This window comes from Solanum dulcamara, chromosome 4 (genome assembly GCF_947179165.1).
Source record: "Solanum dulcamara chromosome 4, daSolDulc1.2, whole genome shotgun sequence".
Taxonomy (NCBI): domain Eukaryota; kingdom Viridiplantae; phylum Streptophyta; class Magnoliopsida; order Solanales; family Solanaceae; genus Solanum; species Solanum dulcamara.
In genome coordinates, this window is record NC_077240.1 from 9,290,190 (window position 1) to 9,314,498 (window position 24,309).

The 24,309-nt window shown below is 35.9% G+C and overlaps 3 protein-coding genes and 1 non-coding gene across 6 annotated transcripts; 3 read left to right on the forward strand and 1 right to left on the reverse strand.

Moving 5' to 3' along the window:
* The first annotated feature begins 1,576 nt into the window (after positions 1-1,576).
* Positions 1,577-1,650, forward strand: TRNAM-CAU (transfer RNA methionine (anticodon CAU)). The gene has a single exon. It is a non-coding gene; the product is annotated as a tRNA-Met (tRNA).
* A 2,682-nt stretch (positions 1,651-4,332) lies between these two features.
* LOC129886051 (FACT complex subunit SPT16-like) lies at positions 4,333-9,408 on the forward strand. The gene is made up of 2 exons (XM_055960565.1): positions 4,333-4,632; positions 5,985-9,408. Exon 2 carries the CDS (start codon positions 6,008-6,010, stop codon positions 9,164-9,166), a length of 3,159 nt encoding a protein of 1,052 aa, XP_055816540.1. The 5' UTR covers positions 4,333-4,632; positions 5,985-6,007; the 3' UTR covers positions 9,167-9,408.
* Positions 9,409-9,927: 519 nt separating this feature from the next.
* LOC129886052 (FACT complex subunit SPT16-like) lies at positions 9,928-14,568 on the reverse strand. Its single transcript, XM_055960566.1, has 3 exons — positions 14,430-14,568; positions 14,235-14,288; positions 9,928-13,429 (listed from the first exon to the last, which is right to left on the reverse strand). The coding sequence occupies exon 3, from the start codon at positions 13,364-13,366 to the stop codon at positions 10,154-10,156; it is 3,213 nt and encodes a 1,070-aa protein (XP_055816541.1). The 5' UTR covers positions 13,367-13,429; positions 14,235-14,288; positions 14,430-14,568; the 3' UTR covers positions 9,928-10,153.
* A 3,362-nt stretch (positions 14,569-17,930) lies between these two features.
* LOC129886053 (putative RNA polymerase II subunit B1 CTD phosphatase RPAP2 homolog) lies at positions 17,931-23,980 on the forward strand. Of its 3 annotated transcripts, none has more exons than XM_055960569.1 (7): positions 17,931-18,001; positions 18,400-19,008; positions 19,179-19,835; positions 19,937-20,130; positions 20,300-20,563; positions 21,385-21,543; positions 23,657-23,980. In XM_055960569.1, exons 2-7 carry the CDS (start codon positions 18,420-18,422, stop codon positions 23,759-23,761), a joined length of 1,968 nt encoding a protein of 655 aa, XP_055816544.1. In that variant the 5' UTR covers positions 17,931-18,001; positions 18,400-18,419; the 3' UTR covers positions 23,762-23,980. The 3 variants fall into 3 exon arrangements, with proteins under 3 accessions (XP_055816544.1, XP_055816543.1, XP_055816542.1); XM_055960568.1 differs by having other exon boundaries at positions 17,966-18,001; positions 18,397-19,008; XM_055960567.1 differs by lacking the exon at positions 17,931-18,001 and adding an exon at positions 18,009-18,312 and having other exon boundaries at positions 18,397-19,008.
* The last annotated feature ends 329 nt before the right edge of the window (positions 23,981-24,309 follow it).

Sequence of the window (24,309 nt, forward strand, 5' to 3'; positions counted from 1 at the left end):
CAATTGTAATGAAATCTATGATGGAATAGCCTTATAAACATATTTAGATGCAAGTAATACAAAAATAAAGATATATTTCACAATAGATTAAATATTTATATTATAAATGATTATTAAATTATCGCTTAGAAAATATTTCATTACTGACTATTAAAACTAATTTATAGATAGAGAGAGATAACAGAGAACAATAGTAGATATAATACAGTAAATAAAAAATGTGTTATTTGGTCTGGATTCAACTGATATCTATGCTCTCCAATTTTAGGTGTGCACAAATTGGACTTAAACTTATATAAAATTGAATAAGTAAACACACGCGTCTACATAACAATTCGCATGAAATACATTCGAACTGGTTTGTATTATGTCATATAGAACCCACGTATCATGTCGCGTGTCGGACGTGTCTTTTGCTTATTTGACTTTGTACACATTTAAGCATATACTCATACACACCCAAAGTTGAAGAGTATATATGTTAGTTGAAATCAAGTTAAAGAGCATGTTAATGGAAATATGTCCAGGAGATAAGTAAAACTTACATATGCATGAATATAATACTTAATGCATGTAATATCAAAATAAGAAAAAGACATAAATTCCCCCGCTGAACTTGTCTCAAAAAGTCACATACACATTTAAACTATCATGATGATCTATTACAACATTTACTACTCAAAAGAGAATTTAATACCACCCTCAAACGTACAAAGCCAGTCCACAATCCAGTGTGATTTACACGCGCCTATCAGGTATTTACAAGCTTACATGTGTAATTTATTTTCTTTCTTTTTTTTTTCTTAATTATTTTTGCTTTTATTTTCTCTCTCCATTCTTAGCTAAATGACTTCATTTTTGCTTCAAAAAATCACCACCAATGTCTTCTTCTTCCTCCTCCATAATCTTCTTTTCTAACCATTATTAAGCCCACTACCATCAAAAATTTCAACACCATTACCACCTAATAATTGCACCACACACATCATCAAATGTCACAGGACATCACAGCCACAAAAAATCACCATTCCTAACCACTACTCGACACCCAATGAACAATTATCAATATTTATTTGTAAAGATCTTAGTCAAATAATTAAAAAAGTAGTGTTCGATTTACTATCACTGATTTTGAGAAAAATCTAGAAAGGATTTTTCTGAGAGATGAAAGATCTATGAAAATATTTTAAAAGATTGGATTTTGTGCAAAACCCAAATACTTTTTACCGAGAAAAAAAAAGATCTGAATTTTTTTTTATTTCATGTGTGCACAATCAACAAAAAGACAGAATAAAACATTCAACCATGAGAGGGCAACTTGAGCAATCAAAGCTACGCCCTCTTCCACTGCTGACTATGAACAGTTGACAGCTAATGATTTCTACTTTACTAAGCCAGTTCGAAAAGTCAGAAATTCCGCATATTTTGACCAATTCAAGGTGAAAAATGGGGTTGCTCCCTCGGTGGGATAAAGTTGTTGGCTTGTGTTCTAATAGTAACCACAGGAAGAAAGCGGGGAGCATGGTCCCTAGTCTCGTTTTTGCCGAGCCTGATTCTCTATGGCATGGACGGAAAAAGCGGGGTAGAGGAATTGGTCAACTCATCAGGCTCATGACCTGAAGATTGCAGGTTCGAATCCTGTCCCCGCCTAATCAGTGGAACATTGTTCACCGGGATACTCTCCTTCTTGCTTGCCATTTCCTTTTTAAAGTTGCTCATTCTTCAACCCCAGGATGTGATGACCTATTCTATCTTAACTTTAGCTACTCAGAAACCTAAACGATGGATGTTTTCCCCCCGATTCAATTAGTACTCTACTTGACGAATTTGATGGTGGGAGTAGCAAGTATTGATCAATTTTAGATGTCCCATCGAATTTTTCTTCGAGTAGCAAACTAAACAACTCCGTCGATCTTTGCAGTGGATTCTATCCTTCAATCTTGTTTTCTATTTTCCCCTCAAAATATTATCATGAAAAAAGAATGTACCTGGCTTATTTTTTTTCATAAGCCATAGCAAAAAGAGTCTTTGATAAAAAAAAATGAAGAAAAAGAAAGATAGGGTGGCGTAAAGGAGAAAGCGTGGGATGGGCGTAGGTGAAAAAAAATGAATTTGTTTTTGACTCAAACACGCTTTTTTTATTTTGTATTTAATTTTATCTCCACGTCAGCTTTGAGAGTGGTATTAAATTCACTTTTGAGTAGTAAATTTATGTAATAGGTCGTCATGATAGTTTAAGCGTGTAACTGATTTTTTGGAATAAGTTTAGGAAAAAATTTATGTCTTTTCCCTATTAAAATATCAATCATAAAAAGGGCATAGATTCCGTCGTGAATGTCTTCTAAAAAAATAGTTACACACTTAAATTATTGTTGTAATCTATTACACACTTTTACTACTTTAAAGTAAATTTATTTATCAACAAAATTGTCATGGCAAAAAAATAAAAAATAAAAACATGCGTGTCAGAGAAAAATTAAAATAAAAGAATAATGAAAAATCCTCCTTACACCCCATTCCCTTGTGTTTATTCTTCTTCATATTTCTAATTTTTTTATCTCAATTCTCTATAACTTAATTTCTTCAGAAATGTTTTTTTTTTACCCTATTTCATCGCTTCCATCGTATGCTATTTTTCTCTTCTTTCACTCTAAAAAAGGGATCTCTTTGCTAGATAAAAAATCAATGAAGAAAGCAATAAAAGAGAGTATGGAAAACAGATGGTATTGACAACTTTGTTGATGGTTGATAAAATTAATTGTTGGGTTTAGAAATAAAATATAGTGGCAAAATTTTGGTGGTGGATGAAGGGTGGCAAAAAAGAGAAAATTAAAGGTGGCGAAAAGGAAGAAATTGATTTTGATAACGATGGTGATGATATTTGGTGATGTGTTTGTATCTTTTGATTGTGATGATGTGATTTTGGTGATGAATTTGATTATGAGTGTTGATTTTTGTGGTGATTATTTATAATTTTTATGGGAAAAATGGTGTTGGTGTGATTCCGACGGTGTACTTGATTGTAAGTGGTGAAATTTATGGTAACTATTTTAATTTTTGGTGATGAAATATATGAATTTGGTATTGGCATGGTAGCAGTGATAGTGGTTCTACTGTGGTGTTCGGCAAAGAAGAGGAATTGGATGCCATAGAACATTTTTTTTCAAAATGACATGGCATTGATGTGATAGTGGGATGACATTGATGGGCGATGACATTGACGTGGGGTGAGTGTACCTTGAGAGCGGTGTTATACGTCTTATTAAATTCACTTTTGAATGATAAAAGTGCGTAATAGATGAAAATGATAATTTAATCGTGTAACAGATTCTTCGGAACAAGTTCAATGAGGAATCTATACCTTTTCCCTAAAAGAAAAAAAACATTAAATTTTGCAACAAACTTATAAAAAAATTATTCTACTTATAATATTAATGAAATTAAATAAAAATCATATATTAAAAACTAAAAATTATGTATAACATAAAAGATGTTATATAAATGAAAGATTAAAAATGTCAAATATAAAATAGACTTTGCATAAAATAAACGATGAAGAATGGATATTTTTCAACATTAAGAAGAAGTTTAATTTTTAAGCCAAAACTAAAAAATATAAATGATTTTCACCTGAAAACTAAATGGAAACATCAGTTAATTGAGTCTTCTGTGAATTCTCACACAGTATTATGGTGGCATGACCACAACTATTTCTTTAGTTTTTTTTGGATAATACTAAATGCAAATATAAGTATCTCATTTGTGACCAAAAAAAAGGGGAAGAAAAGTAATTATTTGGATCAGGGTGAATCCACCCTAGGTAAAAAATGTTTCTTCAGAAAATTATGTAATATATAAAAATTAAAAACTAATTATTATTAATATATATTTAATATGATACACTTTAATATAATTAAAAAAAATATTGTACACCTTTCATCAAACTTTTGATTTTGGTGGGAAAGAAGCATTTATATTCCCGCCATTTTTGTTGAAATAAACGGCGTCGTTCGTCATGTGCCACGTAACAGCACTCCAATTGCCAGCGCATGGATAGCCCTGCCACAGATCAAAGTACTAATTTACCCTTCACAATACATAATCCCCATTTTGCATCCCTACTAGTTATCAGTAGCAATTGAATTACCTCAAAGCACCCCTATAATTTCTCCTCAAGGCCCATGCCCTTGCTTTTCTCTAGGGATAGGATAGTCATTACACCAGCACTAATCGGTGGCAATCTTTGTAATTTATTGAAAATACACGACTCTTTCCATATCACTCATGGATATAAACACCAAATTCCCAGGCTCGATATTCAAATCAGTCATTCGTTCGCATTCTCCAAAAATAAATTCCTCTCTCGCTCCGTTTTCTCTCAATTTCTTCGGATTTCTCCTTTTTGTTCATCGATTTTTCGAAATCTTCTCTCCTACTGCTTCGATTTTCAACTTTTTATTTCAATGCTTGATCCCTTTTTCAGTGCTCAGTTGAACAATTTTCATGTTTATGAAATATAATGGTTCGAAACCCTTAACCCGACTCATTGCGCCGCGTACTACTCTCAGTTGAGTTTTTAAACCCTAATAGGGTTTTTGAGTTCCAAAACTTTGCTCCTTGGTTAAGAACTATGTGAGTTTTACTCCTTATTTTGCTGCTTCTTTAATTTTAGCATGTTTCCTCTTTGCATGTTACTGCTGAAACACTAATTTCGGGTTGGAATCTCAGTTTGTTATGGGGTTGGGTGGGTGGGGATGGATTTGTGCTTTGTCAAATGGAATGTATTGAGGCGATGTTTTTCGAGTTCGTTTGGACGCATTTGTTACTTTTAATAATTTGCCAATCCTAATTTTTGTGTTGGAGTCTAAGATTGTGGTTAGTGTTTTTTCAGGGTGTGTGGATGTGTGAAATCTGATGTATTTGTGGGGGCATTTTCGACATTGTCTTGAAAGATGTGTTTGAACCCTAAATTGGGGTTGCCATTGGAGGTTGTGTTATTGGTGGGCTATATCTTCTTTAGACTGAGAAATAGTTGTTGTTCATTATACTTTTGTTATCTTCGTTTCTGAAAGCTTGTTATACTATGCAATAGCTTTGGTGAACCTTACTTAATGACACACTTTGGGAGTTTGGGATAAGACTGTTTTCCGAGTTTTGCATTGTTTTACTATTTGGTTTCAAAAAGGGCGAAGTTTATTAGAATTTGGGATGTTCAGGTCATATCATGGTTTGTATCATGTTTTTGACAAGCATTTACTCTTGTCCATACCATATAATACTGAATGTTGATGATTGCGGTGGGTCTTATGTTCTTTTTGTCAGGAAGATGTGCATCAAGTAGTTAATATATGCTTTCTTGGAATTTAAATTTTCAGGAAATCCATGGATTATGGTGGCTATCATAGTAATTTAACGTTCTTCTTTCCTTATTTTGTATCTATCTCCAAGTTATTGTATATTCTTAATGAGTCTCTTCATATCTTGTTATTTTAATTTATCATAACGTGAAGGACTTTGCTTGACAGTTCATTTTTCTTATCACCTGCTTGACAGTTCATCAATTGACTTCTTTTGTTGCATACTAAGAAATTGCATGGGGCTAACAATGTAGAGTAGTACATATTTTGTGGATTTTTTTGCTCAACGGGGAGTATTATTTACTCGTTCTCTTTTATCTACAAATAAATTATTTTAATTCTTTTTGTACTGCACAACTCTGCAACTGAAATTAAATTCTTCAGTACTTGCCGATAAAATTGGGGAGATATTGGGTTCTGGTGAGTGATAAGATCCTAAATATAGAACTATGAAAACACTGTGAGATTGGATATGAGTTTCAAGCGCTATGAAATTCTAAAGGAATGATAATTTAACAATGCTTACTCTTGGCAATGTGTTGTAGATTATTGAACTGGAGTTATTGGAATTTGTATAAGGGGTCTCTTGAGATTGCATTTGTGTAATTTTTGTGTTTTCTTGTCCAGATTATTTAATAAGTAGCCATACCATGCCAGAACAAAGACCAGGAAATGGCCTTCCTGCAAATGGGAATGTGGCAGGTGGAAATCCTTATGCAATTGACTTGCCTACTTTTAGTAGGCGACTGAAGGACTTATATTCACACTGGCGTGAACATAAAGATGAGTTTTGGGGTTCTTCTGATGTCCTTGCTATAGCTACTCCACCACCTTCAGAGGATTTAAGATACTTGAAATCCTCGGCTGTAAATGTATGGTTACTTGGGTATGAGTTCCCTGAGACTATAATGGTCTTTGGCAGCAAGCAGATACATTTTCTGTGTAGCCAAAAGAAAGCTTCATTGCTGGATGTTGTGAAATCGACTGCTAAAGAGGTTGTGGGAGTGGAAGTTGTCACACATGTGAAGACCAAAGGTGAGGATGGGACTACTAAAATGGACAACGTGCTCCATGCTATCCATGTAAAGTCAATATCTGATGCTTATGATACCCCTGTTATTGGATATATTGCTCGAGAAGGCCCTGAAGGAAAGCTCTTGGAGGCATGGACTAAGAAGATAAAAGATTCTGGCCTTAAGCTTAATGATATAACAAGTGGACTTTCTGACCTTTTTGCTGTGAAGGACCAAAATGAGCTTGTTAATGTGAAGAAAGCTGCACATCTGACTGCTTCTGCTATGAAGAACTATGTTGTTCCAAAGCTTGAGAAAATAATTGATGAGGAGAAGAAAGTAACTCATTCCTCGCTGATGGATGACACAGAAAAGGCTATTCTAGAGCCTGCTAAAGTCAAGGTGAAGCTGAAAGCGGAGAATGTTGATATATGTTACCCTCCAATCTTCCAGAGTGGTGGAATTTTTGATCTTAGACCTAGTGCTACAAGCAACGATGATGGTTTGTATTATGATTCTGCCAGTGCAATCATATGTGCAATTGGTTCACGATACAGCAGCTACTGTTCAAACCTTGCCAGAACGTTTCTAATTGATTCCACTCAGATGCAGACCAAGGCTTATGAAGTGCTTCTTAAAGCCCAGGAGGCAGCAATAGGTGCATTGAAGCCTGGTAACAAGGTGAGTGCTGTTTATCAAGCAGCTCTTGCTGTGGTTGACAGGGATGCTGCTGAATGGGTTAATAACCTGACAAAATCTGCCGGGACAGGGATTGGTCTTGAGTTTCGAGAGTCAGGGTTGATCCTTAATGCTAAGAATGATACACTGTTGAGACCGGGAATGGTTTTCAATGTGTCACTTGGTTTCCACAATCTTCAGAATGAGACCAACAAAGAAAAGAGCCGGAACTTTTCACTTTTGCTAGCAGATACTGTGATAGTCACAAAGGATGGTTGTGATGTGATCACCCATTTGAGCTCCAAAGCTTTGAAGGATGTGGCCTATTCCTTCAATGAAGATGAAGAAGAAGAGGAGCCACAAATGAAAGCCGAGTCCAACGGTAGGGATACCATGTATTCCAAGGCAACACTTAGGTCTGACAATCATGAGATTTCAAGAGAAGAGAAGCGGAGGCTGCACCAGGAAGAACTTGCCCGTCAGAAGAATGAAGAGACTGCTCGACGTCTTGCTGGTGAAGAAACATTAACTGGGAATAACAGGAGTGCTAAGACTTCAACTGACATTGTTGCCTATAAGAGTGTCAATGACCTACCACCACCCAGAGAGATGATTATTCAGGTTGACCAAAAGAATGAGGCTATCCTTTTACCAATATATGGTAATATGGTTCCTTTCCATGTGGCTACTGTTAAGACTGTTTCAAGCCAACAGGACTACATCCGAATCATATTTAATGTTCCTGGTGCCCCTTTCTCACCTACTGATGTGAAGAATCAAGGTTCCATCTACCTAAAAGAAGTTTCATTTCGTTCCAAGGATCATAGGCACATAAGTGAAATGGTCCAGGTGATTAAAACACTTAGACGTAATTATATGTCAAGGGAGTCTGAGAGAGCTGAAAGAGCAACTTTAGTGACTCAGGAAAAACTTGTCCTTGCCGGGAATAAATTCAAGCCAGTTAGGCTACCTGACTTATGGATCCGTCCCACATTTGGTGGTCGTGCACGAAAGCTTGCTGGTACACTGGAAGCTCATGCCAATGGTTTCCGGTATTCAACCACAAGACAAGATGAACGTGTTGACATCATGTTTGGTAATATCAAGCATGTGTTCTTCCAGCCAGCAGAGAAGGAGATGGTTACCCTTCTTCATTTTCATCTGCACAACCACATAATGGTGGGGAAAAAGAAGACAAAGGATGTTCAGTTCTATGTTGAGGTAATGGATGTGGTCCAAACGCTTGGAGGTGGAAAGAGGTCTGCGTATGATCCAGATGAGATTGAGGAAGAACAGAGGGAAAGAGATCGAAAGAACAAAATCAACATGGACTTCCAGAGTTTTGTGAACCGGGTGAATGATATTTGGAGCCAGCCTCAGTTTAAGGGATTCGACCTGGAGTTTGATCAACCTCTGAGAGAACTTGGGTTCCATGGTGTTCCCTATAAATCATCAGCTTTCATTGTACCAACCTCCAGCTGTTTGGTTGAGCTGGTAGAGACGCCATTCCTTGTGATAACCCTAAGTGAGATTGAGATTGTTAACTTGGAGAGAGTTGGATTTGGGCAGAAGAACTGTGATATGGCAATTGTTTTCAAGGACTTCAAGCGCGACGTCATGCGGATAGATTCGATCCCTATTTCATCCCTTGATGGCATCAAGGAATGGCTTGACACAACTGACATCAAGTATTATGAGAGCAAGGTGAATCTGAACTGGCGTCAAGTACTGAAGACCATAACAGATGAACCACAGAAGTTTATTGATGAAGGTGGTTGGGAATTCTTAAACTTGGAAGGTACTGACTCATCATCTGGAGATTCAGAGTCAGACCAAGGTTATGAACCTTCGGATGCTGAACCTGAGTCAGACTCTGATGATGAAGAGTCTGATAGTGAGTCTCTGGTGGACTCTGAAGATGATGAGGAAGAGGATGAAGATGATGATTCAGAGGAAGAAAAAGGTAAAACATGGGAAGAGCTGGAGAAAGAAGCAAGCTATGCAGACAGGGAGATTAATGAATCAGATAGCGAGGATGAGAAGAGGAAAAAGAAGAACTTTGGCAAGTCACGAGCTGCTCCTAGTTCTGCTGCCAGCAAGCGAATGAAGTTCAGGTAGATGGGTTAGTAGAAGGCCGTTTCTTTATTATGTTTCTTTACGGATGAAAAGAACTATTATTCTTCTTTTGCTGGTTTGGTTCTAATTAAGTGGTAGTTTTGATCTTATTGTAAATTACTAGCCTCAGATCTACGGTACCATATTTCTAATGTTTTTATTTGTTATGCCTGTGAGAAAACCTGCATATTGTTTTCCGGGAGTACCATATATTTGGTGAATTGTCTTGAGACCAATTTTAAGCATATTAGATCGGAAATACATTGCTAGCTATAGGCCTTATCCAATCATGAGAAAGAAAAAAACACAAACAATAGAGACGCTGAATTTACAGGAACCACAAAGCATTTAAATAACAACATTGTTCTGATCTTGTCTAATTAAAATTAAGTGGTAAGATATTGCAAAACAGAGTACTCTGCTGGTACGAATGACTCTTCAAATTCGGAAGGACAATTATGAAACTTCAGGCATGTCAACTGGTGCCAATTTCAGATCATCTCCCAAAAGATTTAAACTATGCAGTGTCATTCTCACTTCAAGCAGCAGCATAGTGCCTAGGTATTAATAATAATAATATATATATATATATATATATATATATATATATATATATATATATATATATGTATTCCAAAATATTTACAAATACTGCGCTATGTGCCCCAGGTACTGCCGTAATACTGGGCAATAGCCAAGGAACAAGACCTTTTGCACTGTAATAGGCGAACAATTGTCCTGCTTGTCCTTGAAATGTAGCTGAATTTTGAAAAACAAAAGGACAAGGTCAAAATTTAAAACCCAACATAAGTTGCACAATCTGATTTTACACGAATTAACTACTTTGCAAACACAGAAAGAGAGAACAGCTATTCTACAAGGAAGATAAGTCTAAACTCAGTTGTCGGGTAAATACTTTACAGCTGCTTGTCATGAGCTTATGTAGCATAAACTAATGTCCTAGGACAGTCTAGCAGGCTATCACACTCTTTACCTAAACCTGGGTCTCTTGGAAATGATGCTACCGAGATTTCTTCTCTCTGGAGGACGGCCTTTCCCAAAAGCCTTCATATTCCTCCTTTTCCTATCATTGTCACTGTCTGATTCAGCTCCTTTCTCTCTGTCGGCATTGCTTGCTTCTCTTTCCAACTCTTCCCATGTTTTCCCTTCTTCTTCTGAATATTCCTCAGAGTCCTCTCCTTCATCATCCTCTGACTCCACTAGTGATGCGCTTTCATCATCTTCCTCATCTGACGAGACAGGTTCTACATCTGAAGGTTCATATCCTTGATCAGACTCCTGTGAGTTCTCAGATTCCGAATCAGTACCTTCTAAATTCAAAAATTCCCATCCGCCATTCTCTATGAACTCTTCCGGATCATCAGTAATTGTTTTCAGTATCTGACGCCAGTTCAGATTCAGCCTGCTCTCATAGTACTTAAGGTCAGTTGTATCGAGCCACTCCTTGATGCCATCGAGGGAAGTTGAAGGGATAGAATCAATTCGCATAACATCTCTTTTGAAGTCCTTGAATATAATTGTCATGTCAAAATTTTTCTGCCCGAGACCAACCCTCTCCAAGTTGACTATCTCAATCTCACAGAGAGTGATCACAACAAAAGGCGTCTCTACGAGCTCAACAAGGCAGCTAGATGTTGGGACTATAAAAGCTGTTGACTTGTGGGGTACTCCGTGGAATCCAAGCTCTCTCAACGGCTGATCAAATTCCAAATCAAGCCCTTTAAATTGAGGCTGGGTCCAGAGGTCATTTACCTTGTTCACAAATGTTTGGAATTCCATGTTAATCTTGTTTTTCCGATCCCTCTCACGTTGTTCCTCCTCAATCTCATCAGGATCATAAGCAGATCTTTTTCCACCTCCAATTGTCTGCACAACATCCATCACTTCAACATAGAACTGCACGTCCTTGGTTTTCTTGTTTCCCACCATTATGTGATTGTGCAGGTGAAAGTGGAGGACTGTAATCATTTCCTTTTCTGCTGGCTGGAAGAATGCATGTTTAATGTTACCATACATAACATCCACTCTCTCATCTGGCCTTGAAGTTCCATACCGGAATCCATTTGTGTGAGCCTCTAGAGTACCAGGAAGCTTTCTCCCACGACCACCAAATACTGGACGAATCCACAAATCTGACAGTTTGATTGGCTTAAATTTGGCTCCAGCAACTTGAAGTTTCTCCTGTGTTACTAAAGTTGCTCTCTCAGCTCTCTCTGATTCTCTAGAGACAACCTGCCTGCGGAGGGTTCTTATTTGTTGAACCACTTCAGTGATGTGCCTTGGGTCCTTTGAACGAAATGAAACTTCTTTAACATATATTGATCCCTGAAACTTTAGAGTATTTGTGTCATGAGGAGTGAATGGAGTGCCAGGAACATTGAACATTATCCGGATATAGCAGGTACGGTTAGTATCTTGTTGACTAGATACACTTTTCACGGTGGCAATATGGAATGGAATCATGGTTCCATGAATAGGTAAAAGAATAGCCTCACTCCTCTGGTCAACCTGAATCATCAACTCTCTTGGAGGTGGCAGATCATTAATGTTCTTATATGCAAGCAGTTCTCCAGTGGCTTTCGCAGCACCACGGCTATCTGTGCCCCCAGAACTTCCTCCTGTGAGCCTCCGTGCAGTTTCTTCGTTCTTTTGGCGGGCCAATTCTGCCTGGTGTTGCCGCCTTAGTTCCTCCCTTGATGTCTCATGGTTAACTGATCTAAGCATAGCCTTGGATGAGAGTCCATTGGCGGCAACAGGCTTAGCTTTGACCTTTGGCTGCTCCTCCTCTTCTTCTTCATCCTCGTTGAATGAGTAAGCCACATCCTTTACAGCTTTGGAACTCATAGAGGTCACCACTTCTGGAGCATTTTGACCAATAACAACTGTATCAGCAAGCAAAACACAAATTTTTTCAGTTTTGGGGTTTTTAGACTCTGTTTGCAAATTCTGAAACCCAAGAGACACATTAAAAACCATGCCAGATTTCAGCATTCTAGCATTCTTGCCATTGAGGTTTAACCCTGATTCACGGAACTCAAGCCCAATTCCAGTTCCTGCAGATCTTGTCAAATTTGCAACCAATTCAGGTGCCTCCTTTTCAACCACACTGAGTGCTGCTTGGTAGACATCTCCAGCCTTGTTTCCTGGTTTCAGAGCTCCAATTGCAGCATCATGGGCCTTCAGAAGGACTTCATACGCCTTGCTTTGCATTGGATTGGCATCAATGAGAAAGGTCCGAGCTACATTTGAGCAGTAACTATTATATCGAGAACCAATTGCACAGATAATCACACTTGTCGAATCATAGTAAAGATTCTGATCATTGCTTGATGCACTTGGTCTCAGATCAAATTCTCCTCCACTCTGAAAAATTGGAGGGTAACAGATGTCGACATTATCTGCCTTTAATTTCACCTTAATCTTTGCAGGTTCCAGTATGACCTTTTCAGTGTCATCCATTAGTGAAGAATGTGACACCTTCTTCTCCTCATCAATAACCCTTTCTAGCTTTGGGACTACAAAATGCTTCATCACTGATGAAGTCAGATAACCAGCTTTCTTCACATTCATAATTTCAGCAGTGTCCTTGACAGCAAACAGGTCAGAGAATCCATTAGTTACATCACAGAGCCGAAATTGTGTATTCTTTAGCTTCTCAGTCCATGTCTCTAAAAGATTCCCTTCAGGAGCTTCTCTCGCAATGTGTCCAACAATGGGCAAATCATTACCATTTGACTCTGACTGATCTTGTATAGCTCGAAAAATTGCATCCATTGCACCAGTCCCATCATCTTTTTTAGACCTCACGTGCATTACAACATCCACTCCTACAATATCCTTAGAGGTTTTCTTGACAGCTTCAAGTAAGGAGGCCTTCTTCTGGCTACAAAGAAAATGGATCTGCTTCTTCATGAAAACCATGATAGTATCAGGAAATTCATACCCAACTAACCACATATTTAAAGCTGACGACTTCAGATACCGCAGATCCTCAGATGGAGGAGGAGTTCCTATGGCAAGAACTTCAGAAGCTCCCCAAAGTTCATCATTGTGTTCAGTCCAGTGGGAGTATAACGTTTTCAATCTTTTACCGAAGTTCTCCAAATTGATGGCATAAGCATTGGCTGTTCCGGATGCTTTGTCATTAGAAACCTTGGCATTACTATTCCGGTGATCAGCCATCGAATAGGATGATCACAGGTCCTAAAACCCTTGATAAAGTGCAGAGACAAGCGTGATGATAACCTGTGGAACAACAACAGAAAGTTATGATTTCCTTCCTCTCCTCCCACACAAAAAGTTTACTCAGCTAACCACCCAATTCCTACATTAATGGTATTCCACCAAAGAATGCAAAGAATTTAAGATAAGCAATTGTAAACGAAGTTTAAAAATTAGCAGATAATCATAGGCCAAAAATACAAGAAGAAACTGGGAACAACCAGTTTATGGATTTACCGGCCAGGAAAGGGAAATCACTTGCTTCACATATGTCCTTCAAGTTGAATCAAATTAACACTCAAACAGATATAGACTTGGGAAAGTAAAAAGGAAACTACTGCATTTGAAAATCCCGATTCCACCCAAAACTTTCTACCATTTTCTCAGTCATAAAGAAAAAAGTAGATCTCATCCTTCTCATTCTTGTTTTCCTGTAGCTATGGTTCAATTCAAACCTAAAAACATATTCTGATATAGAAGTTGACAAATGCCAGTTTTACAACAACAATACCTGAAATAAGGCCTAACAATTTTTTGCAAGATTCAGAATAAATAAATAAATCTATAAAATTACACTAGAGTTCATTTTTTCTCGCAAGCCAACACTTTCATTTTCACGGCTATGATTTTCTACTCTAATACAAAATATAAACAAAAGAACAATCTCCGAGTTGTAAATATTCAACTACTTAAATTTCAACTTCCAAAAAAATCCACAAGAGCTAAAATTATTCATTACACCAGAAATCAACTCACATACAGTACTTATCCGAACCGAAAGGTCAATGAGAAAAAATGGACAATTAGCACCAGAAATGCAGAAACTCACTTTGCAATTGGCTCTGCTTTTCAGATATGAAGCTTTCTCCGATCCTCTAATCTCCTGATCGTACAACAGCTCATAATTTCAGAAACATTCAAACGTTTTCCAAATTCTACGTTTTGAATAACAAAACGAAAAATCGACGACAATTACGTATAAAAACCAAAAAAAGAAGAAGAGAGAATATGACAGATATCTTACAGGAATCGAGCTTTGCGATGACCGATATAGATCCGATGGAATTACGAGCCCTTGTATTAAACAGGATCGACGAAGAAGATCATCTTTATCAATGGAGGAATTTAGAGAAGAAGATATATGAAGAGTGATTGAAGATGGGGATTCAGGGTTCGTTGCTCTTATATACCCTTGCATAATGACTTCCCTTATCCTTCGAGTTGGAAGATATTACGCACAGAGGATCCGTAATACCGCAATATAATTGAACATACATGCCATGATTGATTTTTTTTAAAAAAAAAGAAAAAAAAAGAGGAGTTAGGAGTATTATTTATTAATATTATGCATTATTATAAACAGAAGTGACTAGGTTAAAATTGTTATGATCATAAAATTAGGTTACAAATTGAATTTTACGTAAAAATTTATTATATCTGATAAAAGGAATTTTTCTCTATATATTTTCAACGTCTTTCAAATAAATAGAGGAAAATTATCCATTTCGCAAAAACTTGATTCAATTTTAGCTTTCGATCATCTTTGGTTAGCATGTTCGCTAATAGGGTTTTTAGCAACTTCTGCATTCATATTAAATATTTATGTGAGAGTGTTTTACGTTATGAAGTAAATTAATTACCTCAAGTGAATCAATTGTTGTCTTCAATTTTGAATCTATATTTTCTCAGCTAAATCTCATATTGTAGGGCTGATAATTTGATACTTGTTGAAGATTTAATGTTTGTTTTCGCATTGAAATCTGCTATCAAAATTTGAAAATTGTCACGCAAAATACCTTCTGCTTCTTCTTGTTTTTGTATTGTGATTAAAAAATTTATCTGTATTTAATTTAAAGTCAAAAATTAGTGATACCCATTTAAGAATATTATTGTATTCATTACTATCTCGTCCGATGATGTTCAAAATAAATTTTAAAATATTAAAAAAATTGCAAAACAATTGATAAATAAAAACTATAAGAAAATATTTACAAACACAAAATATAACACTAAAAATGTGGTCATAAAAAAGTTAATGACGCTATTAAAGTATGTATAAGTGCTCGTAAAATCTCCGATCAGTAGCAATTAGTGCATGTTGATATAGAAGTTCAAATATGGTAATTTTTTGCTTACGAAAAAAGTGTACGAAATATTTCTATTCTGCTTTGTTCTGTTTGGAAAGTTGAGGTGAAAATAATTGAATAAATAAAAGAATAATACTTGATGATAACAAACGTCTAAGATTTTTTTTGCTAATTTAATAAATATTCTATGTTAATTATTAAAATATCTAAAGCTGTAACTAGTAAAATGACTAAAATCACTAACAACATGAATAGATGGTTAAAAAAGGACTAGAAGATGGCGTGGCACCTATTTTGGAACAAGCAAATATTTGGTTTTTTTTTTGGTTGATTTTTAACCCTAATATTCTAGTTAATTTATTTTAGAAATATTTCTATTCGTTTTTTTCTTTTTGATTTTTAATCCTAACTAATAATCAAACGATCCTTTAATTAGTTAATGAAAAAAGGGGCAAATATATTCCTTAATTTTGTGCATATATACCATACCGTCTATCAAATGGTTTATATTTACCTTTTTCATTAATATATCTATATTTTCTTAATTGAGAAAAATATAATACTGATTTGTTAAATTCAAAAATATCACATGGCTTTCAAAAATTATCTCACTCTTTTTTACACCTCTAGGTCCGAACTAGCTGAATTTTTTTTTCAAATCATCTTCTATTCAGTCATAAAATGAATTTGAATCAGGTCTGAATAGATGAATAATTGGGCTTCTTTTAATTGGGTCGGATATGGGTGCGTAAAAAATGGATAATTGTAATTATTTAAGGCCACGTGACATTTTTTGAATTTAAAAATTAATTTTAAGTTGTTTTTTTATTCAATCTGTTAACAAAAATGGTAAATATACATTATTTGTTAGACGACGAAGATATATATGCATTATTTGTTAGACAACAAAAATATATATGTACCACTTTTTTGACAAGAAATATATCTACTGAAAATCATAAAGTTAAAAGGTATATTTTTCTCTTTGCCCTTAATTAATATATGAATTAATTATACATAGACCCAAAATTCCTACCAACATATTACTAAACAATACATGCATAATAGATGAACTATTTCTCCTAATACACCCCACCAAACGATCCTAACTGATACAATTCCAAAATTTCCTCCTCCTCAACAAAAAGTTGGCGTTTTGACCTAGGGTTTACCCATTGATTATATGGACGGATCCTTGTTTGACCCGTTATCCAACGGCTTTCGTATTGGAAATTTGCACTAGAGTCTACAATTATATACTACATTAATAATAGTTGTCTTTGCTAGTTGCGCAACAATTCCAGCCAATATTGAGTTGAGGTAAAATTATTATCTTTATTAGAGAGACCTAATTCCTTTGTTGTTTTTGGGGCGCTGCATAAAATCTATTAAGTTGATAATTTAGAGTAAAATTATCAGTGCATTTTTTATTTTGAAGTAAGAGAATGATTGATAACCTTAAAATCTTGATTGGAAGGAACCCTATCCAAGTGTCTTTCTTTCCCACTGATATTCAGAATCTTGATAAAGTAGTAGGGCAATGAAACTTTAGATAATTATATATGGACTTTACTTTTTAGTATTAGGTAGTCATGCTTACTACTCCCCGTTCACTGCCCACTCTTCACTTTTCCCTTTATCATCACATTGTTGATTTTGTTGCAATGACAATGAACAAAGCAAACATAAGTGTTTTTACTCCTGGCAAAACTTAATATCAAGAAACTTTGTTAGGCACTGTAATTGCAAGGGCGGCTCAATAGAATGAGTGGCCTAAAGCCAAAATTTAGAAACGTGATTTACACTTTTTTAATTTCTTTTTAATATATTTTATTCTCATAAATTCAAAAAAAATATATTGTAATATATTATAATTTAATAATTAATTTTTTTAATTGACAGTAAGACACGAATAAATATATATAAATTATTGTATGTTACATAACAACACAAATGTTTAAATTTCTCCTATTGATTATAGTTTTAAAATTTTTTAATAGAATGAAATGTTACATGAATTATCAAAATTATTTTAAAAGTGTTTAAAAATAAAATGAAGACTTCATTTCATTAAATATGCCAATTAGAATATCAATTCTTATATAATATTTCGTAATACTTTAAATTATAAGAACCAATATTACAGTGATTGCTATCTTTAGAAGACATTCAAAGTTACGACATTTAAATTTAATTATTTAATAATCTAATTAGTTTGAGTTTGAAATGTTTAATGAAACATCTCAAAGAATTAAAGACAATTGTACAAAGTCAACCTTAAGACATGATTGATTCAAATTGAAGTTAATTTGATAAATTAAGAAATAAAAATTAACTATAAATTTATTTTTATTATAATTATATCAATAATAAAATTTCAAAAATATGTGCATAATAATTACTAAAAATTAGCAACAAACCTATAACAATAAATACATATTTTTTTTATATTCTACTTAGGGTTTCTTCCAGGTGTGCTATTGGCGCTTCACAATTAATATTAACATATGTATGTATCTCCTTCATCTCTTGTCTTCTCAGTGCTTTTGGTCCTTCGTTTAATCGGTCGAATTTACTTCTTTTTTGTGCATCTTCGGTATGTTTTCGTATTTGAGCGAACTGAATTTGGGGGATTTTTGGGGCCTTTAGTGGCTTTAGGGTTTAGCCGCCCTTGTGTAATTGGCATGTGCTTGTGTATAATTATTCTTACTGGATCTGCCACATAAAGTGAAACGGAGGGAATAGCATTTATTGGTGTAAGATCTCAGACGGTATATTAGATGTTCTCTTGTATGCTATGATGAGTAACATGCAGAATGAGTGAGATTTGTTTTTGATATCTATTGTCCATCTCATATCATGTATTTTATCAACTTTATTGGAAAAACTTTTGTTTGTTATCAGTAGTACTTCGGAAGAGTTCTCTAATGGCAAAGGGAGAAGCCGTCGCTGTTAAAGATGCTGTCCACAAGTTGCAACTCTGTCTTCTTGAAGGCATTGAAGATGAAAACCAACTCATTGCTGCTGGGTCTTTGTTGTCTCGGAGCGATTATCAGGATGTAGTAACTGAACGATCAATAGCAAACATGTGTGGTTATCCTCTCTGCAGCAACTCTCTGCCTTCTGAAAGGCCTCGGAAAGGACATTACAGAATATCATTGAAGGAGCATAAAGTTTATGATCTTCATGAAACATACATGTACTGTTCAACAAATTGTGTTGTCAATAGTGGAGCATTTGCTGGTAGCTTGCAAGATGAGAGAAGTTCTACCCTGAATCCAGCAAAGCTTCATGAAGTCCTGAATCTATTTAAGGGATTGCATTTGCATTCCGCAGAGGATGTGAAGGAAAAGGGAGATCTAGGATTTTCTAAGTTGAAAATTCAGGAAAAAGTGGATGTAAAGGGTGGTGAAGTTTCATTGGAAGAGTGGATGGGTCCATCTTATGCAATTGAAGGCTATGTTCCACAGAGAGATCGAAGTGTGAATCCAGCACTGTTGAAAAACATTAATAGAGGTACTAGAATTTCAATGTTCTAAACAGGTATCTGTGATAGGGGAAAGGTTCTCTAGCTTATGCTTTCTGGAGTCACTTCATTTGAAATTTTAGAATATAAGAGACCTCACATTCTAGCTAATCAAAATTTGTGCCCTTGTTGATCATGACAAATACTTGTAAATTGGCAGGATCAAAGAATAAGCATGCCCCACTCCAAAATGAGAAAAACATGATACTTAATGAGATTAGTTTTTCCAGCACTATAATAACTCAAGATGAGTATAGCGTTTCAAAGTTTCCAGCTCAAGAAGCCCAAATGAAGACAACGTACAAAGTTAGGGATGATGATGTTTCTATACTGGGAAAGCAAGTTGATGCCTTGCAGTTGCATTCTGGAGAAGAAACAGAGAAAAAATCGGATAAGAACACGAGATGTTTTAAGGTGGATAAATTTAATTCTGGAGAAGTGTCTTCTGGTCCTTCCCAACATGATGTCAAGAACAAAAGTGTTGAGGTGCTAAATATGTCGGATGCCAGAAGAAAATATGCATCAGACGGTGCACATGATAAACAATTACCCAAATCTTCTTTAAAATCCTCAAATTCCAAGAAAATGGCTCGGTCAGTTACTTGGGCTGATGAAAATATAGATGATGGCATTGGCAAGAAAACAGAGAGCTCATCCAAAACATCAGAGTATGGGAACCAAGCTTATGGGGGATCAGGCTCTACAGACATGGAAGAGGATAATGATTCATATCGGTTTGAATCTGCAGAAGCCTGTGCAGCAGCACTAAGCCAAGCAGCAAGTGCTGTTGCCTCAGGTTCTGATGTCCCTGATGCTGGTATGACATTTTCATTGACCCTCCTTTTAGGAGATTTTGTGAGTAAGTCATACACTCTTGGCATCTAATTGCTTTTGAGTTCTGTTGCATGTGATATTTAGTGTCCAAAGCCGGGATTGTAATATTGCCACCTTCACAAGAATTGGATGAAGCAATACATCAGGAGAATGATGAGATGCTTGATCAAGAACCAGCTCCTTTAAAATGGCCAAGAAAACCAGGGATGCCAAATTATGATGTTTTTGAATCAGAGGACTCTTGGTATGATAGTCCACCCGAGGATTTTAATATGACTGTGAGTTGCTCATCAAACCTTTTACAGTCTTGAAACTTGCTACCACTGTTTAATATTCTTGTTCTCTCTTCATATTTGCCCCCCCCCCCCCCCTCCACACACACACCCTTCCTTTTTTCCTTTCTTAACCCTTCTTTTTGTGCGTGTGTGTTGGTCTGATTTTCTTCAGCTGTCACCTTTCGCTACAATGTTTAATTCCCTCTTCACGTGGATATCATCATCATCCTTGGCATTTATATATGGGCATGATGAAAGCAATAATGAGGAGTATTTGTCTATCAATGGAAGAGAATATCCTCACAAAATTGTGCTGTCCGATGGCCGGTCAACTGAGATCAAGCAGACTCTTGCTGGCTGTCTTGCTCGAGCATTGCCAGGATTGGTAGCTGACCTTAGGTTGCCTGTTCCAATATCAACTTTAGAGCAAGGAATGGTATGATTACATTTTAAGATATTACCATCCCCTTCCCCTTCCCAAAACTTTTTTAGCATAACTGTGGAAGTTGTCAAGTCGATGATTTCTGCATGCTGCCAGTAGACTTTAAGTGGTTTCTTTTTTTTGTGTGTGTGTTTGTGCAGTTTGGAATCAATTTTAATTTCTTTTGTTTTGGTTTTTGTATTTGGAAGCAATTTTAATCTCATAGTTTTGTTTTGGTTTAGGATTTCATTTCCCAGTAGGAGATACGTAAAATATGCCATTATATGTTACCAGTACTGTGCATTGCATGAAGTTGCAGAATACAAGATGCTTGTAAAGGAATGTGTAGTCTACCTGAAAGTCCAAATTTTATAGCTCTCTCTTTTCACTCAGCCTCAAACACATCAACATTTTGTGATGGGGGGTGGGGAGGAAGGCAGTACAAGTACCACCCTGTCATAAAGATGGAAAGATTCTGCCAAGCAGTGTGTAGTTGGCTGGGGGAGGAGATGGGATGTCATTTTGTTTCTACAAATAAATTAATGGAAAAATTGGCTAAGACCCTTAAAGTTGCTGAAATAAGCTTGTGTGATTTATTATTCTAATTAGTGCCATTATACTTTTAAATGAGGTTTGGTGTGCATTTTCAAAAGCTAGAGAGGGTTCTTTGATGTGCTTAGGGGGGTATCTACTGAGACTTTTCCATTGGTGTGTTGGCTGTGATGGCGTTGTTAGGTAGACAAGGGTATTTGTGGTTTAAGGATATCATTGCACGTGATGACTAATGCAGTAATCATCATCTGTGAGGATGACTCTTCTTCGTTTGACGTGTGCAGGTTCTCTTCTTAGATACAATGTCTTTTGTGGATCCACTCCCTGCATTCCGAATGAAGCAGTGGCAACTTATTGTACTTCTGTTTCTTGATGCTCTTTCTGTATGTAGGATACCTACACTGACTCCATATATGACAGGGCGAAGAACTTCGCTTCCAAAGGTAGAATTTTGGGATCATAAGCTTTTATGTTCTCATGTGATTTTCTTCTCCTTTATCGCACTCTTAACATTTGTTTTCAGGAATCCCTTCGGCCCCTTCCCCAGGTCTAGTTATTTCTTTCAAATTTTCACTAGATTTGCCACCTTCCAGAGTTATATAGGACGTAGATGCCTATGTTTTAATGGTAGCAGTTTTCATTAAGTCGAGCTTTAATTATTTGGTAAATGCAATTTATTAGGGCTCTAAACCTTTATATGTGATAGACATTAGGTTTTTCATTCTTTTTTCATGTTACTTAGAAAGGCCCAACTGTTCTTTAGATGTTGGCTATATTGTTTCCTGGGAAAAGTATTGAAACATGTTCTTTAGAGTATGAGTACAGTCTAACTGTTCTTTAGAGTTTGTTGTTGTCCCATCTTCTAGAAATTACAATTCAAAAACATATTCCATTCATTTCCCCTGTTGCTCCTTTCAGGAATATGATTATCTTTGTTTTTAAGCCTCAGGGCTTTGGTCTTGTGATAAGAGTACAACGCGAGATGTGTGAGTTCCGTGCACATCATGAGTTCCAACCTTGTAGTTTGATATGTAAGTGGAGAAGGTTAGATGGGCGGGCTCAGTTTCCACCAAGTTTCAAACCATGCGCTATTGGACCTCAGGGATTTTGTGAAGTCTTCTTTTTTTGAAAAATTGTTTCTTCCTTGTTTTATTTATTACTCCCAAGTTTGCAAGGCAACAGGGAAGCTAACCTTGACCATCTTCTTACTTGTTTCTTCGTTATGCAATTTGCTCCTCCTCTTAAATGAAACCATTATGATGGGAGATGGGATATCTAATATCTTATTGAAATTCCAAGAAGGTGCAGGTCTAAGTCGTCCTTGTCTGCAAGAGAAACCAAAAGACCAAGGAAGAGATTTGATGAAAAAATGTAGAGCTTGTGTTGGATGAACCTTTAAATTCCATTATATGTGATAAGAGTTGAATATAACCCAATTACTTTTACTGGAAGGAAAATGAAATGATTATGTATTTTAATTGAAAGGCATATAATAAGCAGCTTCAAAATGGCCACCTTGTAGGTAGGGAAAAGAAAACCTAGTTACATGGTAGACTTGCTGTTTTGTACCTCTCCTGCTGGCCAGAAAACATTACTAAGAATACGCTAATAACAGTATTGCTGGCAAACAGAAGTGTATTCCTTCCTTCAGGTAGTGAACTAAGCTGTGTGATCAGTTTGCGTGGAAGTTGTATTGTTGTCAATGATAAAATTGAAAGTTGTGATGTTGTCTTGTGGCTGGCTTTTACTGAGAAGTTGATTGTATTATAGTTGTTCTAGTTTGGCTGTTCTTGTTCATTAAGCTGAAAACTGAAAGATTAGGGAGGTGCACTAATAACCTCCAATAAATGTCTCTTTTTCTATTTTGCAACTGACTTGTGGATTGATATACTTGTTCCGCTTATAGTTGAACTTGGTTTGTGGAATTTTCATGAGCCATATGGCAGCTCCTGAGGCTCAGTTGAATGCCATAAGCTTAACAGAGCATGCTGTCCAAAAGTTTTTAACTCTACTTGATATCATTTACCAACCTTCCACAGATTAGCTAACAAGCATGCAGTACTAGTTATGTACTTGTAATTATACGTGAGCAGACATGGTTCAAAATGCTTTTGTTGAAAATCAAGAGAACCTGATTTCATTTGCTACCCTTCCACAGATTAACAAGAATGCAGTATAAGTAGTTATACTTGAGCATACATGGTTGACTTATGTTTGTGTGTGAAAATCGAGTGAATTAACAATATTATGTATCTTGATTCATTGAAATAAGAAGATTAGTGAATATTTCAAAGTATTCCCTTTGATACTGCAGAATATATTTTTACATAGTAGTGGATGGAGTATTTGCCTATTTTGTTAGGATTGAAGAATGACTATTTATCATATCGGGACGTAACCCAAAATTCATTTGTGATGGGGTTTTTCTATTACATTATTGCATTGACGTATTTTTTCTATTTTCCCTAGTTTTTTTAGCATAAGATGTTAATTGTTTCTTGACTCAAAGAGTACCGGGTGGACTGAGATTTCCTTTTGTTCCCTTTGGCTAAACAGGTGCTTGATGGTGCTCAGATAAGCACAGCAGAATATGAGATCATGAAAGATCTAATCATTCCACTAGGTCGAGTGCCTCAGTTCTCAATGCAAAGTGGAGGCTAGTTTGACATAAATAAGCTGTTGCAGACCCTCTCCTATTAACCTTCATGGTAGAAAGAGTTTGTGAGAATAGACTGGTAAATGTGCACCGACCGTACCGCCAAATTATATATGTTTGTTGCAAATTTCTATTCATATCTGATTATGTTATAGAAATGCTATGTGACAAGACACTGATAATTGATGATAAGTGAAAAGCGTTAAGTATTGATTGGATTGTAATTTCATCGTATTGCCATTAAAATAACTTATCAGATTGCAACCTCTCTGCTTATTAGCTGCAACTTTACGAGCTTAAATGAAGCTTTCTGCAACTTTATTAGCTGCAATATTTACAGCAAGTTCTCAAAACCGGATAGGAGGTGATGTTTGCCCTCTTCCTACCAGCAAGAGATCTTCAAACTATCATTATATCCTCCTGTTGAACTTATTAGTTTGGCAAGGTTTGATATCATGTTTGCTGCTGTGATCTCTCTATCTTAGAGACCAGTGATATGGAAACTGTGATTTGACTTTTTAGTGTGTGGAAATTTGGTCATCATTTTTACCTA